The 23,268-nt window shown below is 40.0% G+C and overlaps 1 protein-coding gene across 8 annotated transcripts in view; it reads left to right on the top strand.

Moving 5' to 3' along the window:
* The window catches only part of LOC131258369 (formamidopyrimidine-DNA glycosylase), an 85,334-nt gene extending 62,813 nt beyond the window's left edge, over positions 1-22,521 (top strand). For 5 of the 8 annotated variants that reach the window (XM_058259649.1, XM_058259648.1, XM_058259646.1 and 2 more), the window contains 4 exons: positions 11,591-11,668; positions 11,918-12,020; positions 21,778-21,812; positions 21,908-22,521. In XM_058259649.1, the coding sequence (XP_058115632.1) occupies positions 11,591-11,668; positions 11,918-12,020; positions 21,778-21,812; positions 21,908-22,342 (651 nt within the window). In that variant the 3' untranslated portion in view covers positions 22,343-22,521. Of the gene's footprint in view, positions 1-11,590; positions 11,669-11,777; positions 11,878-11,917; positions 12,021-21,777; positions 21,813-21,907 lie in introns of all 8 variants that reach the window. The other 3 variants (XM_058259647.1, XM_058259645.1, XM_058259651.1) reach the window with 2 other exon arrangements.
* The last annotated feature ends 747 nt before the right edge of the window (positions 22,522-23,268 follow it).

The raw sequence follows: 23,268 nt of genomic DNA, 5'->3' as shown, positions 1-23,268 counted from the left end.
ATTGTAGTTTGACTATTAGGCTATCTATATGTTAAGTTATATTATATGATATATAACAATGATATATAACAAAACAAATTTAAATGATCAACAAGTTACACTGAAAGAATTAATTATTGAAAACTAAAAATATAAAAATTGTTTTGATAACTTGAATCTTGATGAGTCGATGCATATAATACAAGTTACAAGTTACAACTTATTACAATCTACAAGAAACTTGATTGTTGGCCATTATGCCATGATTATGCGATTATGTCTGGCATACTTTAGTATGCCATGGTATTTCCTACATGGCATATGCAACCATGGGATAAGCGATTTCTCTTATGCAATTGCATATGACAACGCTGATATGATGTTGTGTGTGTGTGTGCGTGCGCGCGTTCGTGTAAAAGAAGCCTCATTGGGGTGATGCAATGAGACAGAAAAACAGAGAATTTTTTTTCCAATTCTTCTTGGGTTATCATGGTATTAGAGCATGAGACAAAAATATATGAGACCTTGTTTCACGTTCACCCGGTCAACACGCGATTGGTAGTAACTATGTATTTTATCAAGATAAAGTCAAATGGATCCCGTTATCAGTATAAGGCTCTTCTTGTGGCCCAGAACTTCAAGCAGGGGTATGGCATTGACTATGAAGAGACTTTTGCATTGGTGGCTAAGATGAAGACTGTTCAGACACTTATTTCTATTGTTTCTACTCGTGATTGGCCTATTGATTTAAAAGAAATTGTGTATATGGCTCAACCTCTTTGTTCCAAAACTGGTCAAAAAGATTCGGTGTGTCATCTTCGTAAAGCGCTATATGGGCTGAAATAGGCACCTTATGAATGGTTTAAATGGTTCCACGAAGTTTTGATTGGGGTTGGGTTTAGACAGAGTGATTATGATCCTTCATTATTCATACGGTCTTCCTCCCATGGTATTGTGGTTTTACTCGTTTATATTGATGATTTTCTCCTAACTGGCAATGACAACTGGAATTCGAGAGTTTCAGCAGCTTTTTCAGTCATCCTTTCATGTGAAGGGTTTGGGTCAACTTACATACTTCCTTGGATTAGAAGTTTCTCACACAAATGGTGGTATTCTTATCAACCAATGAAAATATACACAGATCTCATCAACCTTATCCACTTTTCTAATCAAGGGGCCATTAAGACTGATGGAATTAAATGTTCAATATGGTAAACAAAACAACTATCTTTTAGAAGAGCCTATCCTATTCCATCGCCTAGTTGACAATCTTGTTTATCTGACAATGACTAGGCCTAACATCACCTATGTTGTCTGGGTTGTTAGTCAGTTTGTTGTCGAGCCCCATACCTTGCATATGATTGCAGGGTGTCCCAAATCGGTTACGTATCGGCCGATACGTAATGGTAACGGCCATGACCGTTACGCGATTCAAGGTCGAATCAGTGAGGTCCAAGAAAAAGAAGCATAACGGTTGTTACAGGGTATAATGGTCGTTACCTCGTAATGTTTTCCCTCCCAAAAAAACTTTCTTCTTCTATCTTTTTAAAAGGAAAAAAGAAAAAAGAAAAAGAGACCTGTTCTTGGAAACGATTCTTCTTCTTTCTTCTTTCTTCCTTCTCCTCTGCCAGTAGTGTCTCTCTCTCACTAGCTTAGGGTTAAGGTTTTGAAATCAAAGGGGGAGAGAGACAACCATGCGCATCTTTCTCTGGTTAGGGTTTCAAAATTGAAGGCGCAGAGAGACAGCCATGCATCTCTCTCTCTCTCTCTCTCTCTCTCTCTCTCTCTGGGTTTTAAACTCAAAAGGGAGAGAGACTATCGCGTGCGACTCTCCCTCTCTTGGTCTCTTTGTCCATTTATGAACCCCCCTCTCTCTCTCTTTTCAATTTCGAAGCCCGAGGAGGTCTCGAATTCCGTGGTTTAGCACACCACGGTGTTATGTTGACGTGGCAAAGTTTTGTGGGCCCCACTGTGATGTATGCATTATATCCACACCATCCATCCATTTTTCCATATCATTTTAGGGCACGAGTCCAAAGATGAGCCAGATCTAAAGCTCCCTGGACCACACACACAAAAAAGGTGATTGAATGCCTGCCATTGAAAACTTCTTTGGGCCCCAAAAGTTTTAGATCAAGTAGATATTTGTGTTTTCCCATCATCTGAGTCTTTATAACCTTATGAAGAGGTTGGATGGCAAATAAACATCATGGTGGGCCCTAGGAATCTTTCAACGGTGGACATCATTGTCCCCACTGCTTTCTGCAGTGTGGTCCACTTGAGCATTGGATCGTCATTTTTTTCTATCATGGCCTAAAATGATAGAGCAAAATGGATGGATGGTGTGGATATAACACATACAACACATTGGGGCCTACAAAACTTTGCCATGTCCGCACAACAATCGGAGTCCCCCTTTCTCTCTTTTTGTCATTTATGAGGGAAACCCTCTCTCCCTCTTCAATTCAAAACAAGCCAACATGGCTTATTTTCAACCTCGTCTTTCTTTTTCCGAGCAAAGGTCCAATGAGTTGGACCATAATTGCGGTCCACTTTGGTGCTTCCTTGACCATGGGACCCACCTTGATGCATGTGTTGTATATCCACGCCGTCCAACCTATTGATAAGGTCACATAGATTTGGTTGAAGGGAAAACCCAAATAATAGCTTGATCCAAAACATTTTTTGATCCTAAGAAGTTTTTAATGGTGGGAATTCAATTCCTATTGTGTGGTCCACCTACGATTTCAATCTACCTCATTTTTTGGACCATACCTTAAAATGAGTTGGCAAAAAGGATGGACAACATGGATATACAACAAAAGCAATGAGGTGGGCCCGACATTCAAGGCCTCACCCACTAGTGGTCCACATCTGCCTCATTTTTTGGACCATGCCTTGAAATGGGTTGGCAAGACATTGAGGTGGCCCTACGTTTAGGGCTCACCCTCCAGTAGTCCACCTGAGATTTGGATTTGCCTCATTTTTGGACCATGTCCTAAAATGAGTTGGTAAAACGGGTGGATAACATGTATATGCAATACATACATCGAGGTAGACCACACATACAGGGCCATAAAAATTTGTACACGAGGCATGTATTAACTCAAAATTAACCAATTAAATTATGGGATTGTTGTTGCCATGGTATTGTTTGAATGATTTTAATCATTAATTTGTAGACATTTGTTTTTTGAAATAGGACCATTTGATATTTTGCATTTTTTTTACTGTCCAATAAATGTCCACCAATCATTAGTGGGATAAGAGCTAATAAATTGCATAAATTTGAGGCTGATTTGTGACATCGAGTGGTCAGCCAAATCAGCCCCAAATTAACAACACTATTCACTCAAATCTAATTTCAATTTTTTCTTAGGATCTACTAGGGAAATGATATCAATTTTTTTTAGAGTTAAAGATATCAAATTGTTAGGTATATAAATTACATAATAGGGCCTAAAAGTCTCTAGACTCTATATGTCAAAATAAAATGTACACGATTTGTGAGGTATTTAATACACCAATACTATAAATAATTGTCAAACCTGTAAATGTGACATGTTTCGGTATTAAATTTATCATTGATATTATATAATTAGAAAATTAAATATAAAAGGTTTGCAGTTAATCCCAATTTATCAAATTAATAAATTCATCAAACAACCCGATACAACATTCTCATCAAAGAGTGGACCGTTACACTACTATAAACATGTTCCAAATTATAAATGAATGCTTATTTGGAATATTTAGAATATTTCGGATTTAATGGATATTTTTTTCATAATTTTTTGACCCAAAAAAAAAATAAAAATAAAAATAAAATAAATAAATAAAAATTGCACCGTTACACACCCCGTATCGGCCGTTACGGCCCCGTATCGGCCAATACGGGGCGTATCCGTATCAGTAACGGTGGGTACCGTTACGCCCACCGATACCGCAACAGAACACCTCGTATGATTGTTGTTTTAAGGATTATCCACTACTTGAGAGGCACCTTAAATCGATTACTATTATTCTCATCTACATCTTCTCTTGAGCTTGGTGTCTATGCCAATGCTGATTAGGCTGGATGTGCCCTCACCCATCAATCTACCAACGCGTATTGTATGTTTGTTGGCACTTCACTTATATCTTGGAAGTGTAAGAAGCAGCCCACAGTCTCCGAGTCCAGCATGGAGGCTAAGTTTCGAGTTGTCCTCTACCTACAATAGATTGTTTGGCTATGAAGCCTTCGTTTGGATTTTTGGATTCATATTACTAACTCAACTCCACTTCACATAGATAACACCAACACCATCTAGATTGCTTCTAATCCTATCTTTCATGAGCGAATAAAATACATTGAGGTTGATTTGTCACTTCATTTGAGAAAAGCTTCTTTAGTCTAGGAATATATCCTTTACCTATGTGGTGTCTCGGAATCAAATTGCGAATATTTATATAAAGACTATGATGATTGCTGATACTCTTTCCTTGTTCAGAAATTGTTGTTTGTTGATCCTTGGGGGCTGAAATCGTTCATGTTTGGTAATAGTTCATCTCTTTCCATGCATAAAAAATTATAGATAGATGTAATATTTATTATCTTCCTTGTATATGATGTGATATCTCTATAAAAAAAGCCCCATTGGGGTAATGCAGTAAGACAAAAACATAGGAGAAAATTTCCAATTCTTCTTGTGTTACTAGACTAGACCGGTGTGGGTGGTAGTGACAGTGGTGGGAATGGTGGAAGCGCTAAGGGTGGAGGTGGCAGTAGTGGGGCTCACATGATAGGTCGGAATCTGCGATCGGTTAGCCAACTTATTTTGACCATGCCACTCAAGACCAAGAGTATGGATCTCATCCATCATCCTCATGCGGAGCAGGAGAACCGAGCCATCATTTCGATCATTGCAAGGTTAGGAAGAAGGTCCCCATGGTTAGGAGAAGTCTCTTGCATGGAGCATGTCACCCATGTATATAATTCAGAGCAGGGGATCTCCACTACCGTCTCATCTTATGCACATTATAGTCATCCAACTATGGGTATAGGAAGCTACAGTAGATTGTTTACGGTTCTGGGTATGGAGGGGGATATTCAGGCTACTCATATGATTGGAGACGATTTTATCCAAGAGTAGGGGTTGGAGTTGGTCAATTTCCTATAGATCTTACTCAGCCATAGACCATAGTCGGTTATTATTATGTAGTACCCACGTTTGGGCATACTTGTACAGATGGGGGAGGATGAGTACTAGAAATGCTTAAGAGAGCAATTTGCATTGGTATAACTAGTCCATGACTTGGGCACAATATTGTCAACATGTTGAGCGGCAGTACTATGGCTGACTGATTGGAGATAGAGATGATGATTATGCCTTATAAATCCATGTGGGTTTGAGGGATAGCTGGATATGTTTTTCATTTCCCTTAGTTTTTAGATTTCTCACCCGAGCCAGATATGTTTTTCATTTCCCTTAGCTTTTAGATGTCTCTCTCTCTCTTTTTATTTTTATTTTTATTTTTTTATCACCTGCATTTGTATGATATGGACTCATTTTGGTTACGATCATTTATTTTTATTTTTATTTTTAAATTCCAGCAACACATGGTTTTGGCCTCTATTAAATTGGAACTTATTTTGCACAATCATTTTTTGCAATATTTTGATTCCCAATATGTAAACACGTCTTAAGATCTTTCAAAAAAAAAAAGAAGTGTCTTTAGCATCTCTTGAAGTTTCACCAAAAAATCCCACCCTTTTCTCCATATTTCCCTCAATCAACAATGTTTTTTTTTGGGTATCGGCGATATCGATATATGTTTCTATATCCTCGGCCATCGATAGATGTAACGAGATCGATACACCAAACGCTATTTAGGTATTGAAGTTGCGTTCACGACGAGATATTGTGATTTCTCAATGGAAGTATACCCTTGATATATATTCTGCGATACTGGGCCCTAGGTGCCTAACCTGTGGATACTCCCTTTGAGCAAAATCATATTCTGCAGCTAGATAGTAGAGATCCTCTTACTAATGTTGGCATGTATCAGTACTTTGTTGGGAAACTCATTTATCTTACCATCACCTATCTGACTATTACATATGCTATTAGTGTGGTGAGCCAATTTATGCATGCTCCTCTCACCTATCATCTCAATGTTGTTTATCATATCTTGAAATTTCTGAAGGGCTCTCCAGGTCAAGGCATTCTTTATTCCAAACCTAATCATTTTCAAATTGAGGCTTATATAGACGCAGATTGGGTCGGGTCACCTTTTGATCATTGGTCCACTTCTAGTTACTGCATCTTGGTTAGTGGAATCTTCGCCACGTGGAAAAGCAAGAAACAATTTGTTGTAGCTTGATCCAATACTAAGGCAGAATATCGGGCAATGGCTCATGGTTTATGTGAAGTCCTTTGGTTGCACACCTTGTTGTCCGAGCTCAAGCTTCATGCCTCCTCTCCCATTACTCATCTCTTTGATAACATAGCAGCTATTCATATATTCTCTAATGCAGTCTACAACGAGCGCACCAAGCACATCGAAGTTGATTGCCACGTTATCCATGAAAAAGTGGTCTTGAAGGAAATTCACCTGTTATCATAAGTCTGAAGATTTTTTTTATTTGAACTAAATGAACTGGCTGTCATCACCTGAGTTGCCTGTGTTGCAAGTTAGGCATGATAGACATTCATGCTCCAACTTGAGAGGGAGTGGAGAGATATCGTATGGAGGACCATACTCCTTTCTCATATATAAAGTATGGGCTAACACAAGTATATTTCCCTGCTCTCACCCTTTTTCGTTTCCCTTTTCTCTCATTACTAAGAAAATCACCTCTTGGACCTTCCCGGCCAGATATTGGAATCCCATTCCTCTAGAACCTTCATGTGGAGATCTTGTTGGTCTATGTAAAAGTAAAATCTTTGTTTTGGTCACATAAAGGCTTTCCTTTTTTTTTTTTCTTTTTTTTTTTTAAGTGTGTATGTGTGTAGCAACACTTTTTCATTGTCGGAATGTTTAGTCCTACATGAAAAGTTTATAACAAGCAAAGATGGTTTAAATGGTGATGCGGGACAATTAACCACTTACTCTAAAAGCTCGAACTGTTAGAGTATGGCAAATTAATTCCTTTATCTCATAGGTCAAGCCCCACATCTCATGGGTTAGGACCTCGGCCGAACTCCCCCTCATGGGCCCCAAATCACATGGGTACCGACTTATATGTGCCGCCCACCCCGAGTGTGTCCCCGCATCCCACAGGCTACTCCACTCGAGCCCGTTATGAAATGTGCATAAATCACCCCCGGTGAGGAGTCTTTTAATGCCCTGAAAATCGAGGGTCGAGCAGATGCCCAACTCTCGAGTTCCAACGCATCACTTATGCAATATAGATAATGATGATTAAATGTTGTCCGTATTAATGCATTAAACATGAATAGGATTATACCAAAACAGCATATCATACTCCAGAGTCGATTAGATTACACAAGCAGAAGACTGTGATAAGTATATAAAGCATATAAGTGGTCGTAAGTCCCCAGAGTATGAACATGATTCCAGATTAAATAATTACATGTTTAGTTCCAAAATATTTCAAATGATAAAGTGTAATGTCATCTAATCCATATTTCTGTAGCCCCGGTGACGCAACTCCAGATCTACATAGACCCGCCAGAGAGTTGCAGATAAGAGAACTCCTCATCGTCGTCATAGAAGGCAGGCTTCGTCTCGTAAGCCTCGTCGTCATCTGAAACTACAACAAAGTTTGGTTGGTGTTTTAAAACACCGTCCCCGAGTGGGAGTGAGTGATCAACTCAGTGGAGCTATAAGGCAAAGGTTAACATGTTATCAATTCAGTTAAGTAGTAATGATAAAGCAATACAACAAGCATTCCTAAGCACCCTGGTTAATGAAAGGATGATATGTATTAATGATGCATGCCCTCGCCTGCACTCCCTCTGCGACATCATCTCACAGTCGCGCATGCAACACTCCCGCTGTGCTCAACTCCAACACCAAAGGCACATGCAATGCGGTGCATGTGCGTGATTAGCCAAGTTCTTAATTAGACCTATTCATGCAGCAGGTTTGAGAAGCTAAGGTACCTCCCTTTATATCATTGACCCAAACAATGATCCATCTAGGGTCGTCAATCCCAGTTAATCGCATACGATGGCAGTTTCAGGTCGCTACAGAGAGGCTCGTCACCTCAGCGCAGGCCTGGTTTATACTCGAGGTCACTACGGAAAGGCTCGTCACCTTAACGTAGTCCTAGTGTATACTCGAGGTCACTACAAGAGGCTTGTCACCTGATCATAGGCCGACAGCTCGAATACAGTGTCCCATACCACCGTATTCGGCTCAAGAGTTTGGGTTGCTCACTGGTCACTACGAGAAGGCTCGTCACCCCAGTGTAGGCCGACAGCTCAACCACAGTGTCTCATACCATCATGCCCGGCTCATGAGTCTCAACGGATAGTGGTACCAAGGTTAAACGGGTTTTTCACTGGTAAGTGGTACCTTAGATTCAAGCAGTAGTGTCCCTACATGGTGAACATACATTTGGTCAATCGGGTTACTTGACAAGCTCGACTGGTACGAGCGTACGTTGAATTAATCGACATGAAGCGCATACGCACTCCTCGTGGCCTAACCATTGTCGATAATCACCGTATGACTCGGATTCATCGAACGTATCTGTCGTGGCTAAAACAGTTCGGCCGCTGATCATAAACCATTAGCAATTTCCTGGACTACATCGTAGCCCCATTCACACTCCAAACACAACAGGCATTCATATGTGATAGTTAAACAACATGTGACAACCAATTCAAATATAAATCTCGTTTGGGCATTTTTAACAAACACATAGCACACCTATTATCATACATAGGCATTTCATCCATAAATCACATAGTAGTAAGATAGGTTACATAAAGGAAACTGTAACTATAGATAAAGGAATTGAGAATCCTATCTCAACACCCTTATTAAATACATTTCAACGATCATTTTCTCATTCAGGCATTTTATCAAACACTTAGACCACACATATCACATACATGTAATAAATTAGTTAAAACACATATTATAGCAAATCCTTTCACATAGGAGTTGTCACACGTACAACAATCATGTATTCTCAAACAACAATCATGGCAAGCACAAATCATAATTCTATATTCATACAAACATTTAAACAAACACATGGAATGCGTTATTTTCAACATAGTTCATATATATGTGTAATACGCGGAAACATCGTATCTAAGCATATGTGATAGCAATCAAGTCAGTCATAAATCATTAACTGACATTGAAAGCCTTGAAAACCATAACCTAAACGTTTATAGTCCGCACCTTTGTCTACGGCACAACGGTTACCTATAGCATGAAATAGGTTAGCTATTTCACCGATCTACCTATTTGGATTTCTAAAACTGATTCTTACCTAAAAACAGAATCGGAATTGCCGATGTAGCGACACGGGAGAGGCGATTCAACACGAGGAGTGGTGGGATCGAATCCCAGCAACTATCTCTCACTCTCACCTTTTTCTCCTCTTTTCTCTCTTCTCTCTCCTAGGGTTTAGGAATTCGTATGGAATGAGAGGGGTGGGTAAATGCCCTTATATAGGCCCAGAACTGATGTCAATGGCCCCAAGGCCATGGTATACTTAGGTCATAGCCAAAGAGTGGCTGTTTCGGGCCAACGGAGCTCATCCGGAGGCCCATTTTCTGTATACAGTCCAGAGAAAGTTCCCTGACAATGGATCTATGTCAAGTTAAGTTTTCGGTCTAATCGGATTTACGGATCGACCGCAGAGGACCAGTTTCAGTTCAATGGTCATCGTCACTCGATCAGGGCCACAAGTGCACTGACATGTGTAGGGAAATTTCCCCAATCCAAGGGTGTAGTTGGGTCAGAATCTGACAGTCTAAAACCTTAAATTTGGCCTGCAAGCGAACGGCCCAATTCACTTAAGTTTGAGTTCATTTTCTAAAGATATTAGCATTTCTCACACACTTTACTCTAGGCTCAAGTTGTGCGTTTCGAGATACTATTTGGACTTAATTTCCGAGATGGTTGTCAAGCCTAGTAAGGCGGTCATAATCGTATAGTTTCGCGTTAATCGGACTTTCGACGTGCGGTTCAGGTCCGATACGGAGTTTCAAGATGCTCCCGAGAGCAACTGGGTCTTGAGATTGATCCTAGGTTTTTAGGTAATGTAGAACTAGTGATTTTGCTGATTTTGGGTCTTGCAGTTCGTATAGAAAGCGATTCGAACTAATTCGCCGATTAATTCAGTTTAGTACTTAATTAACTTTCGTCTAATTTCTAAAGGATTCGGTCCTTAATGATTTCTACTTGAGGTAGTACTTCGGTCTTTGTGCGGATTTTTCCGAGACGTTACGAGTCTCGAACACGAGACCCACCCCGTGGGCCCCAAATCACATAGGTCACCCACCCCGAGTGTGTCCCTGCCTCCCACGAGCTACCCCACTCGAGCCCGGTGTGAAAATGCCCTTGCATTAATCACCCCCGGTGAGGAATCTCGAATACGAGACCTCCCGCTCTGATACCAATTTGATGCAGGACAATTAACCACTTGCTCTAAAAGCTCGAACTGTTAGAGTATGGCGAATTAATCTCTTTATCTCATAGCCTAGGCCCCACATCTCATGAGTTAGGACCTCGGCTGAACCCCCCTCGTGGGCTCCAAATCACATGGGTACCGCGTCACACGTGCCGCCCACCCTGAGTGTGTCCCCGCATCCCACAAGCTACCCCACTCGAGCCCGGTGTGAAATGCGCATTAATCACCCCCAGTGAGGAGTCTCGAACACGAGACCTCCCCCGTGGGCCCCAAATCACATGGGTCACCCACCCCGAGTGTATCACCGCATCCCATGGGCTACCCCACTTGAGCCCGGTGTGAAAATGCCCCTGTATTAAATGGTCTGCTCCCAAAAAAATAAAAAATAAACTATACATTGTACCCATGCACAAGCCCGGCCTGAGTTGTGAACTGGTGAGAAAATCAATTAACCAGTTACCATCCACACGCGCATCCTGGAGCATGAATCAGGAGCCAACCTGCTCCATGCTTCATCCTCCATCTCTAAGGGATAACCAAATAGCCAATAACAATAGTCATATGGTCTTTATTCTGCTCACATGTTCTAAACACCAAAGAACTTCTTTTTCTGAGAGGTCTTCCATGATCTCAGCATTGAGTTCACCAATTACATCATGTCGACTCTGACCACGTCCATAGTCTGAGTCAACTTCCACAGGCGGGGAAACAGTCCCCCAGTGGCTGTTAATAGATCCACCCATATTTCCAAAAGGAGAGAAAAAAAATGCTGCTGCACATTATAAGCTTTGGGAAAGATACCTATGCAGATTATGAAGATAGAATGAAGTTCCCAAGAGTTTGCTGTTGCATTTTGTTGTTTGTTGTGGACCATTATAGTGTAACCAATTTTAGTTTTTCTTGATCTTGTCAACTTGCCATGAATGATGCTATATACAGCAGTCATTTTTCTAATTGTATGGAAGTAGTACTTTTGAGGCGTGATTTCCAACACTTTGAACTTTTTTCCAGGCCAGAATTCATCCACTGCAAATTGCTTCAAGCCTGTCCAAAGAGCAGACTGAAACTTTGCATAGGTGCATCAAAGAGGTGAGGCCGTGTGAGGCATTTTTTTTTTCTTGCAATGGTTATTTTTTCCCCTGCAGAACATGCATTTCCGATGATGTTTAAAAGCAAATACAAAGGAAAATACTTGTAGGTTGTACAGTTAGCGGTTGAAGTTGATGCTGATTGCACCCACTTTCCAGTTGAATGGTTGTTTCATTTTCGTTGGGGAAAAAAGGCTGGAAAAGTGAATGGTAAGATACTCCATCTTGATATATCTGATTGGTTTTACAGGTCATTGAAAAAGCACTGGATGTTGGAGCAGATGGTAGTCAGTTTCCCAGTCAATGGATTTTCCATTCCCGCGAAAAGAAACCTGGGAAGGCATTTGTCGATGGTTTGGCTCTTGACTTTCGGTGACTGTCATGCATGGCGGGGCATATTGTTACAATTTCAACTGATGCTTTCATTTTTTTTTTCCTCCTCAAAAGTGAATTGACTGTGTCAGACATGTCACTTGTGTTTTTGGTCCATGCCTTTCTTATAATACCTAAATGCTTTTTCAATGATGTAAGACTTGTTGCAGGAGAAGCACGAGGTGAGACTCCAACAGGACAGAGATCCTTCAGTGATCTCTGATTCTGGTGAAGAGATTTGTACGAGCATCTCGTGCACTTTCTTCACTATTTGCATTCACTAAAAAGGGTGTCAATCCTTAGTCCATCCTCATTGAATAAACCCTAATACACATGAAGGGGCTTCAATATTCCTGTCCAACATCCACACATCCTTTTAGGTTCTTTCTGCATATCATTATTTTAGACATGTTTCTTTTTATCTGATTATATGCCATTAAGTGACTGTACCTTGTAAGCGTCAAGGTGGCCCCTCAAGGTGAGCAGCCTTCATTTGAAAAATCCATGCCTTGAGTTCAGTTCAGTGTTTTAAATAGTGAATAGCATGTAGCATAGTTTTCACCCTTTTGAAGTGTGAGGTGTAAGCTACATAGCGTGGCTGCACCAATTCATGATATCCTGCACCAAATTAGACTGATTAATAATGAAATTTAACAAAATTTCATTATATTTGGTGCGACCAAATGCAACCTAAAGTAATTGGAAAGTATAAAGGTAAAGAAAGAGCAATGAAACTGATTCAATACTGTTATTTATATTAATTTACTAAAAGCATTTTTTTATTGAAAATAGAAAAATGTAACAAACTGTTGCAAACATTAATTGATTTTAATTTTGTAGTGATAAATAACTAGTAACGTAGCATAGTCTATGCAGCGTGTAGCGTATAACGTATGCAAATGATCACGTAGCATAGGCTACACACGACTTGAGCTATTTTCATGAGATGCATATCGTTAAGGCTAAGCTACCCTACGTAGCGTAAGCTACACGCTACATAGTGTAGCTATTTAAAACACTGGTTCAACCCTACCTACCCAAAACCAAAGAAAAAAAAAAGTATAAGAACAAAACAATATATCATATATCTTGTAAATACAAATGGCTATATGCCAATCAAGTGTTGTCCTAAGAGAGAGACATTTTAGGAATATTAGCCTGTGCACCTTTTCTTTTGCATGAAGAAACTAGAGTAAACAAACTGATAGAAGGTAGCAGGCTGAAAGGTGTTTACTAAACATGTGGTACACAACATATAGGTCGCTGTTGGTGCTTGATAGCCCCATGGTTATCCCTGAACTTGGCTTTTGGCCAGAGTTTTGTTATGTTGTCACATGAATGCTTTAGAAAGTAGCACAATTAACACAACAATAGAAATAGAACAAGCTGTCCCAGTGTTGCAAAACCTTGTGCGATGTGAATCCTTCCTACTTGGTTACAATCTCAATTACTAATACAAACAATCAATTCTGTGTTATCTTACAAGCACCTACACCTCAAAACCATGGAACTGTTAGTTTCGTTATTAATCAGCTGTCAAATACTAATGCATTTATAATTTTGATTATGTCACTATGTTTTGCATATATCAAACTAAAGCATTGACATTTACCCTAAAAACATCCTTCGTTTGTATCAGTGCTCAAAATATTGGTATTGCTACAAGTTTCACTAGTTGGGGATACAGAAACAATATTGATACCGCTGATAATATCGCCGATAACCAGAAATGCAAGGAAACATGGGGAAAACAGTGGAATTTTTCTATGAAATTTCAGAAGATGCTAAAATACACATATTTGCATATTTAGGAATAAAAAATTTGCAAAAAGAATTCATACATAATACGTTTTCATTTAATGGGGGCTTAAAGAATGTGTTGTCGTAAGAAATCAATCTAACCATCCCAACCATCCATCCAACATTCCATCCAAACTTCCATTGATACTTCAGAATATCAACAACACATGATATTTCGCAGAGAAATCTTCGACTACTGGAAAGGAAACGAAAATTCGTGGTCTTGATATCGCCCATATTACGATGACAATAATATCGCAATAATATCGTCGACAAGTTGAACACTACATACAACCACGCCCCCATAAAAAAAAAATAATAATAATAATTAAAATGATTTTTTTTTTAATAAACAGTTTTTTGGCAATATCGGTACATTGGCCATATTACCAAAATACCACCGATACACTGGCGATACAAGCGACATGTAGAATTTATACTGTAGAAAATATTGGCGATACATTGGCAACACAAGCAACACCTGGAATTTACGCTGTAAAAAATATTAGTGATACATTGGTGATACTTAGGGATACATCACCTGTTGCAAAAAATATTGATTTTTAATAAAATATATTTTAATAATAAAATAATATATAATATATAAAAAGTTGTTTGAAAAAACACCGTTTTGTGGCTTTTTGGGAATAGTCCCACATTGGAAAAAGAGGAGAAGAAAAAATGGTTTATATGAGAATGGTAGAGTATTATAATATTTACCCACATGGTCCAAAGGAGAATGAACTTGCACCTGCGCTCGCGCTCGGGCACAGGCACAGGCATGGGCTCGAGCTCGGGTTCGGTCTTGGCCTCGGTCTCGGACTCGAACTCGGTCTCGGTCACAGTCACAGTCACGATCACAGGCACGGGCACGGGCACGGGCTTGATGCGAGGGCGTGGGCATGTGAGGCAGTGTGGCTGTAGAGGCGCTAGTGGCGCACTTTGCACTTCGTACGTCCGCATCGTGTCGCAAAGGGTCGCTCCTTCGCGACCTTGAGCGAACCGGAGCGAGACGTGTGCGACTAAGTGGCTAAGACGGGTGACTGGCTGGCAGAGAGACTAGAGGATTGGGAGAGATCCCTCAGTATATATGAAGGGACTGAAAAGAGCTGTTGCAGCAGAAACTGTAACAGTTGTGCCATTAGTGCAGAGACCAGCTGTAACTGCTGCATGTCTAACCCAATAGCTAGAAAACGGCTAGTTGTTGTCTCACAACAGTCAGCATGCAGCAGATTAATGGCCATGCACAACAGTAAAAAAGGGCCATAAAACGGCTAGTTTTCCAATAGCCAGAAATGACTTAATGAAATTTATGTCTCTGGAACATAACCCCCTAGCCACCATAGCCTATAAAAGGAGGGTCTGGATGGGTTTCCAAACCGTCTCTCAACCCACTCCAGCAGACCCATACGAATTGAGACCGTCATCACTCATCTCCTATACTCTAGTGATTCCAGCAAGACAGCAAGGGTTGAACCTTTGCTTGAAGAACAGACCAACGGTGTGGTCTAGAACGGTTCAACTGAACCAGTGGCTGAAGAACTGACCAGTGCAGCGATCTTCTAAAATCACATATTCTCTTTTCTTTTTTGGGATTTTTTCTATATTGTAATTCTGGCAGATAGTGTGTACAAGAGTTCCATTTGGTGGGCCTTCGTGTTTGCTGAACGCAGACCCACACCAGGCTCATTGTATCCTAGAAGTGATTTGCCTATAACCTATCAGCATACACAAGTAGGGGCAAATAACGCTTTAAGGACAGCGTTTCAGACGTGTTTTAGCTTGTCCTTATTCAAGCTAATTTTATTTTTCGGTTTTCCATATTATACAGAAATTATATTAATCTGTATAATTTTCAACAATCTTAAAGCGTTATTTGATGGAAGCCGACAGTGTTTCATCCATCAAGTTAATGAATCAGGACTTGATATGTCTTGATCGGCTCGATGGAACCAATTTTACAAGATGGAAAGACAAGCTAAAATTTCTCCTGACGGCGCTGAAGATCTATTACATATTAGATCCAAATCTGCAAGCGCTACCTAAAGCATCCGACACAGACACACCTGAACAGGTGGTTGCCCGCACCAAACGAGTCGAAGATGAACTCTTGTGTCGAGGACACATTCTGAACGCGCTCTCCGATCGCCTGTACGATCTGTACCAACAGACGTCTTCAGCAAAGGAGATCTGGGCCGCTTTGGAGTTCAAATGCAAGGCTGAAGAAGAAGGTACCAACAAGTTTCTCATCGCCAGGTATTTTGACTTCAGCATGGTAGATAATAAACCATTGCTGCCCCAAATACAAGAACTGCAGCTAATAGTAAATAAAATCAAAGCGATAAAGATTGATCTTCCCGAATCATTCAAAGTCGGGGCTATAATCGCTAAATTGCCACTGATGTGGAAAGAATATAGAAAGAAGTTGCTGCATAAAACCGAGGACTATACACTGGAACAAATCTAGAAACACCTCAGGATTGAGGAAGAATCCCGTAACCGCGATAGAAAGAATGATAATGGGAATGCCTCATCCAAGGTACATGCAGTAGAGAACACTAATAACAAACATCCCAAGAAGGACGATTCCCTGAAACCCAATAAAGGAAAATTCAAGAAAAACACCCAAAAGAAGAACGGAAAGTTCAAAGGCCCATGCCATATCTGTGGGAAAACCAGGCACTATACTCGAGTATGCCGCTATCGCAAATCTAAAAAAGAGGCAAGTGCAGTAGAAGAAAGTGATATTATGGCTATGATCACTGAGGTGAATGCCATCTAAGGCAAAGTTCCAGGTTGGTGGTATGATACTGCCGCTACAGTACGTGTGCTACGACAAATCAACCTTCAAAACCTATGAGGAATTGATCGATGGTCAAGAAGTTCAAATGGGTAATGAAGTCCGATTGAAGGTCGTCGGCAAAGGAACTGTCGAACTGATATTCACCTCTGGAAAGAAAGTGATTCTGACTAATGTACTGCACGTCCCAGACATGAGGCGAAACTTAGTTTCTGGGGATCTTCTGGGTAAACCAGGCATAAGGGTGGTGTACGAGTCAGGTAAACTGATTCTGTCAAAGAATGAGAATTTTGTCGGAAAGGGATATGCTTGTAACGGAATGGTTAAGTTTTCTCTGAATGAAAGTAGCACTTCTGCGTATATGGTTGAATCCGCTGGATTATGGCATGATAGACTAGCCCATATAGGGTATAGTACCTTGAAGTTCATGACTAAGAATGGTTTAATCTCATACACAGATAATGAAACCGAAAAATGTGAAGTGTGCATACGATCCAAAATGACGAAGAAACCTTTTCCAAGTGTTGAAAGATCGTCTCAAGTTTTGGATCTTGTACACAGTGATATCTATGAGTTAAACGACATTCTTCATAACCTTTATAGATGATTGCTCTAGGTATGTGTATGTGTACTTATTAAAGAGCAAAGATGAAGCATTGAACATATTTAAAATATATAAAGCAGAAGTAGAGAATCAACTAAATAAGAAGATAAAAATTCTCCATAGCGATAGAGGAGGAGAATACTTCTCCAATGAATTCGATAACTTCTGTGAAGAACATGGACTAATACATCAATGTACAGCACCATACACACCTCAACAAAACGGAATAGCTGAAAGGAAGAACAGAACATTAATAGAAATGGTCAACTCAATGCTGATAAGAGCAAAGTTGCCACTAAATCTATGGGGTGAGGCACTGCTTGCAGCATGCCATATACTAAACAGAATTTCGTCTAAAAAATATAAAATATCTCCATATGAAACATGGAGAGGTAAAAAACCTAACTTAGGATATCTAAAAGTGTGGAGGTGTCTTGCATATTGCAGAACCTCTGATCCAAAAAGAATTAAGTTAGGACCAAGAGATATTAAGTGCGCCTTCATAGGGAATGCACAAAATAGTAAAGCCTATAGACTTCTAGACATTGAGTCTAATACAGTAATAGAATCAAGAGACGTTGAGTTCTTTGCAAACTCACTATCCTTGGAGTCAAAGGATAATGAAATCCAAACTCCTAATAGAGAACTAGATGGCACAGCTCCACAGATAGTGGAAGCTCCTGTTGAAACTTGTAGGAGTCAAAGGACAAAAATAGAGAAGAGTCTAGGAGATGACTACATAGACTCACAACGCATCATTTTCCATCTTGTAGAAGGAGAGAGAGAAAATGTTATAAGAAAAATACTTATAGTGATGATTATAGAAGATGATCCTAAAACATATAAAGAGGTTGTATCCTCTAGAGACTCAGCTTTCTGGAAAGAAGCTATAAACGATGAAATAGAATCCATATTGTCAAATCAAACATGGGAACTAGTAAATTTACCTCCAGGTTCTAGATCCATAGGTTGTAAGTGGGTATTTAGGAAGAAATATCACACTGATGGGACTATCCAAACCTTTAAAGCTCGACTAGTAGCCAAGGGTTTTAGACAAAAAGAAGGGATAGATTACTTTGATACATACTCTCCTGTAGCTAGGATAACATCCATTAGGATATTATTTGTGCTAGCTTCCATACATCATCTTCACATCTACCAAATGGATGTAAAAACCTCATTCCTGAATGGTGACCTCAATGAGGAGGTATACATGGAACAACCTGAAGATTTCGTTCTATCAGGAAATGAAAACAAAGTATGTAGATTAGTCAAATCTTTGTATGGATTAAAACAAGCACTAAAACAATGGCATGTGAAGTTTGATTCCGAAATACTATCTCATGGTTTCATGCATAATGTAGCTGACAAATGCATATATTCATAAGTAGATGATAGTTGTATCGTTATTATTTGTCTGCATGTTGATGACATGTTAATAATAAGTAATAAAATGGAAGGTGTGACTGAAACAAAGAGGTTTCTATCTTCCGTATTCAAAATAAATGATCTTGGACAAGTTGATACCATCTTAAGTATCAAAGTTAAAAAACATTATGGGGTTTATGCTTTGTGTCAATCTCATTATATTAAGAAGATACTAAACAAGTTTAATCATCTAAATATAAAAGAAGCGAAGACCCCATTTGATCCAAGTATCAAGCTAAAAGAAAATACTGGAAGAACAGTTGCACAATTAGAATATGCGAGTGCGATAGGGAGTCTTATGTATGCTATGCAATGCACTAGACCTGATATCGCATATACTGTGAGTAAACTTAGTAGATTTACTAGTAACCCCAGTACTGAACACTGGAATGCAATCAGTAGAGTCCTTGGTTACTTAAAAACAATCAAAGACTTAGGACTATTTTATTCAGAATTTCCTGCCGTATTGGAAGGATATACCGATGCGAGCTGGATATCGAGTGCAGGAGATAACAAGTCTACTACAGGGTGGATATTCACCCTAGGAGGTGTAGCTGTATCTTGGAAATCCAAGAAACAGACTTGTATAACGCACTCGACTATGGAGTTTGAATTCATAGCCCTGGCTGCAACAGACAAAGAGGCTGAGTGGCTAAGGGATCTTCTATTAGAAATCCTTTTTTGTGTAAAGCCTATATCGGCTGTGTCACTACATTGTGATAGTGAAGCTACATTAGCTAGAGCCTATAGTGGCACTTATAATGATAAGTTTAGACATATCAGTCTTCGACATGATTATGTCAGACAATTTATTCGAGATGGAATCATTGCTATTTCCTATGTGAAATCAAGCAACAATCTGGCAGATCCTTTCACTAAACCTCTACCGAGAGAGGTAGTAAAGGCTACATCTAGAGGGATGGGGTTGAAACTCTTTAACCAAAGTTCCACCAATGATGGTAACCCAACCTAAAGTCAGAAAATCTCTAATTTTGGGTTTAATGAGTAAGAACAAGTCACTGATATGTGGAAAGTTTTCAGCACTAAATTTTATAACCTCATCCATAATAGATTAGTGTTGAGCGTTATGATAGAGGGTTGAGTCTTAGAACTCTTAATGAAATCCAGTCTAAAGGACAAGTGTCTTATAGTAACTAAGACACTGGAAGGATTTCACCTATATGAACATAAAGATGGTGCCGTCTCTCATAAAAGTTAGGAGTTTTCTCTCGGGATCGTTCACGAATTAGGATAAGCACATGGCCATTAAATATGCTGAGCAAGATTGTGGGAACTCTAACAAACATATAGCGAATATGTGTGTGGTTTCTCCGACTCTGTTATCTAAAAATAACTGGTTCAACGCTGCGGCTACCAGTCATTTCAACAGAGTTTTGAGATACTTACACTAAGAAAAGATTAAAATCGAAAGATATCTTTCTGTATGCATATAAGCTGATTATTCTGGCAGAAATGTTTAATCGAGAAAATATATTTTTAAAAAATCAAGTGGGGGATTGTTGCAAAAAATATTAATTTTTAATAAAATATATTTTAATAATAAAATAATATATAATATATAAAAAGTTGTTTGAAAAAATCCCATTTTGTGGGTTTTTGGGAAGTCCCACATTGGAAAAAGAGGAGAAGAAAAAATGGTTTATATGAGAATGGTAGAGTACTATAATATTTACCCACATGGTCCAAAGGAGAATGTACTTGCGTGTTCCAGTGCCTAACATTGGAACACCCGAGCTCGCGCCCTGGCACGGGCACGGGCTCGGTCTCGGGCTCAATCTTGGACTCGGACTCAGTCTCGGTCTCAGTCTCGGTCACGGTCACGAGCGCGGGCTCGATGCGAGGGTATGGGCATGTGAGGCAGTGTGGCTGTGGAGGCGCTAGTGGCGCACTTTACACTTCGCACGTCCGCATCGTGTCGCAGAGGGTCGCTCCTTCGTGACGTTGAGCAAACCGGAGCAAGACGTGTGCGACTAAGTGGTTAAGACGGGTTACTAGTTGGCAGAGAGTCCCTCAGTATATATAGAGGGACTGAAAAGAGCTGTTGCAGCAGAAACTGTAACAGTTGTGCCATTAGTGCAGAGACCAGCTGTAACTGCTGCATGGCCAGCCCAACAGCTAGAAAACGGCTAGCTGTTGTCTCACAACAGTCAGCATGCAGCAGATTAATGGCCATGCACAACAGTAAAAAACGGCTAATTTTCCAACAGCCAGAAATGGCTTAATGGAGTTTATGTCTCTGGACCATAACTCCCTAGCTACCATAGCCTATAAAAGGAGGGTCTGAATGGGTTTCCAAACCATCTCTCAACCCACTCCAGCAGACTCATATGAATTGAGACAGTCATCACTCCTCTCCTATACTCTAGTGATTCCAGCAAGACAGTAAGGGTTGAACCTTTGCTTGAAGAACAGACCAACGGTGTAGTCTAGAATGGTTCAACTGAACCAGTGGCTGAAGAACTGACCAATGCAGCGATCTTCTAAAATCACATATTCTCTTCTCTTTTCTTTTTTAGGATTTTTTCTATATTGTAATTCTGCCAAATAGTGTGTACAAGAGTTCCATTTGGTGGGCCTTCGTGTTTGCTGAACGCAGACCCACACCAGGCTCGTCGTATCCTAGAAGCGATTTGCCTGTAACCTATCAGCATACTCAATCCATTTGAGTAGGGGCAAATAACGCTTTTAGGACAGCGTTTCAGACATGCTTCAGTCTGTCCTTATTCAAGCTAATTTTATTTTTCGGTTTCCATATTATACAGAAATTATATTAATCTGTATAATTTTCAACATCGCCGATACCTGGAATTTCTGATACTGCCAGCGTTATCGGTGTTGCTACCAGTGTTATCGGTATCGCCGAGCTGGAGATACAGATGATATTGGTGATACTTCGAACAATGGTTTGCATCCATCATGGGGCAATTTACTCGGCTGATTTGGTTGTGGAGGGAACTTTGTATGTCCCATCTTATCCGCTGGCTTAGATTGTTGAATATATTTTATTGTTCTACTTATTAATAGATCTGTTTAATTACCAACTGCACAAAAGTACTAATCGTTTTGAGATTTCTGTTGATGACAGGAAAGAAAATTGACTTCATAACTGTTGGTGGCAGGGTAACCCTTTGTAGAACATGACCTCCCTCTAAATTATTGGCTGTTTTACTTGTCCTGGCTGCTTGATTTAATGCTCTCTGTTTTTGTTGATTCAGACATCAGCCTTTGTGCCTGAGTTACAGAAATTAACTGGGAAGCAATTGGCAAAGGCTCCAAGTAAACCAAGGAAGAAATCTAACAAAAATAGTGATGATGAAGAAGAAGACAGTGGGGAAGACAAACATGCCAAGAAGAAAGGCCGGAACACAGAGCTTCAAGCAAAAAGGAAACCAAAAACCAGCGACGGCAACAAAGATGATGGTCAAGCTAAAGAAACAGTGAAGATGACAAAAACCAAACAAATAAAGGTGAAGGAGACATCAAAGAAGAGGGTCAAAGCTAGTCATGAGGATGATAATGAAGATGCTGAAGATTCACCAAAGAAAAGAGCAAAGACGACAAAAAACAAACATGAAAAGGTGACAGAGACATCAAAGAAAGTCAAAACTAGTCAAACAAATTTGCAGCAAAAGAGAAAAGCCAAGAAGTAGGATGCTGATACAGCAAGCCTTTTGAGTAGGGAGGTGATTGCTACAAATTTTTGAAGGTCTTCCTCCTTTTTGGATTTTGGATTGGAAGGAATGGAGGGCACAAGGGATGTATTCATGCTTGTGGCATCTGAATCCTTTTTGTCATGGTTGTGACTTCTTTAATACCAAATGTTTGGTTTTAGCATTGTGCATAACGGCAGCTGCTGCAGAGGGTGGGTTCCATCTTCCCGACATGCATGATGTGTATCAGCCTGAAAATCAGGGGCTGAAGCATGTCATAGGAAACTGCGTGAGTGGGTGGTCATAACAAATGTGGAGAGGACCTCATATATTGCAAGGATTAATGGTGCATTCCAGGTTATTTTGTAGAAAAGTTGCATGCTTCATCCGGGTGTGAAAAACTTGCAACAGAAGTTTGCTATTGATGAATCTTATCACCATCCAATTCAAAGTAACGGACTACCTCCTGAAATAGTCAAGGTGGGCCATTCCCAGCAACAAAGATACCACCCCAGTAGTGAAGTTTTGCTAGTGCTCCGACTGGGTCACTTCCCAAACATAGCGGTCAGGCTGAATTTTTATACACTTTGTACAAGTGGACCCTATGATTCAGTCCAACAGTTGAAACGATGAGCATCGTTGGGGATGACCAGTGCATGATAATGATAATTCTCTAGCTTGGAGATGTCCTAACGCTTCCATGCAGCGAAAACCACAAAAGATCCATGGCTATGATTTTCCAACATGTAGGATTTTTGTTGCATGAGCCATCCACCATGAGACCCATCAAAACAAATGGATTGGATCACTGAACCATGAACCATGCTTGTATGAACTGAAACCCTAAAAAAATATGTACAAACCTTTGGCCGGAGCATAAGTAACGGACGATTGAAACATGTATGTGACGGCAGTGTACAAAAAAA

This window comes from Magnolia sinica, chromosome 10 (assembly GCF_029962835.1).
Source record: "Magnolia sinica isolate HGM2019 chromosome 10, MsV1, whole genome shotgun sequence".
In the NCBI taxonomy this organism is placed as follows: Eukaryota; Viridiplantae; Streptophyta; class Magnoliopsida; order Magnoliales; family Magnoliaceae; genus Magnolia; species Magnolia sinica.
This window is presented reverse-complemented; position numbering and strand designations above follow the sequence as displayed.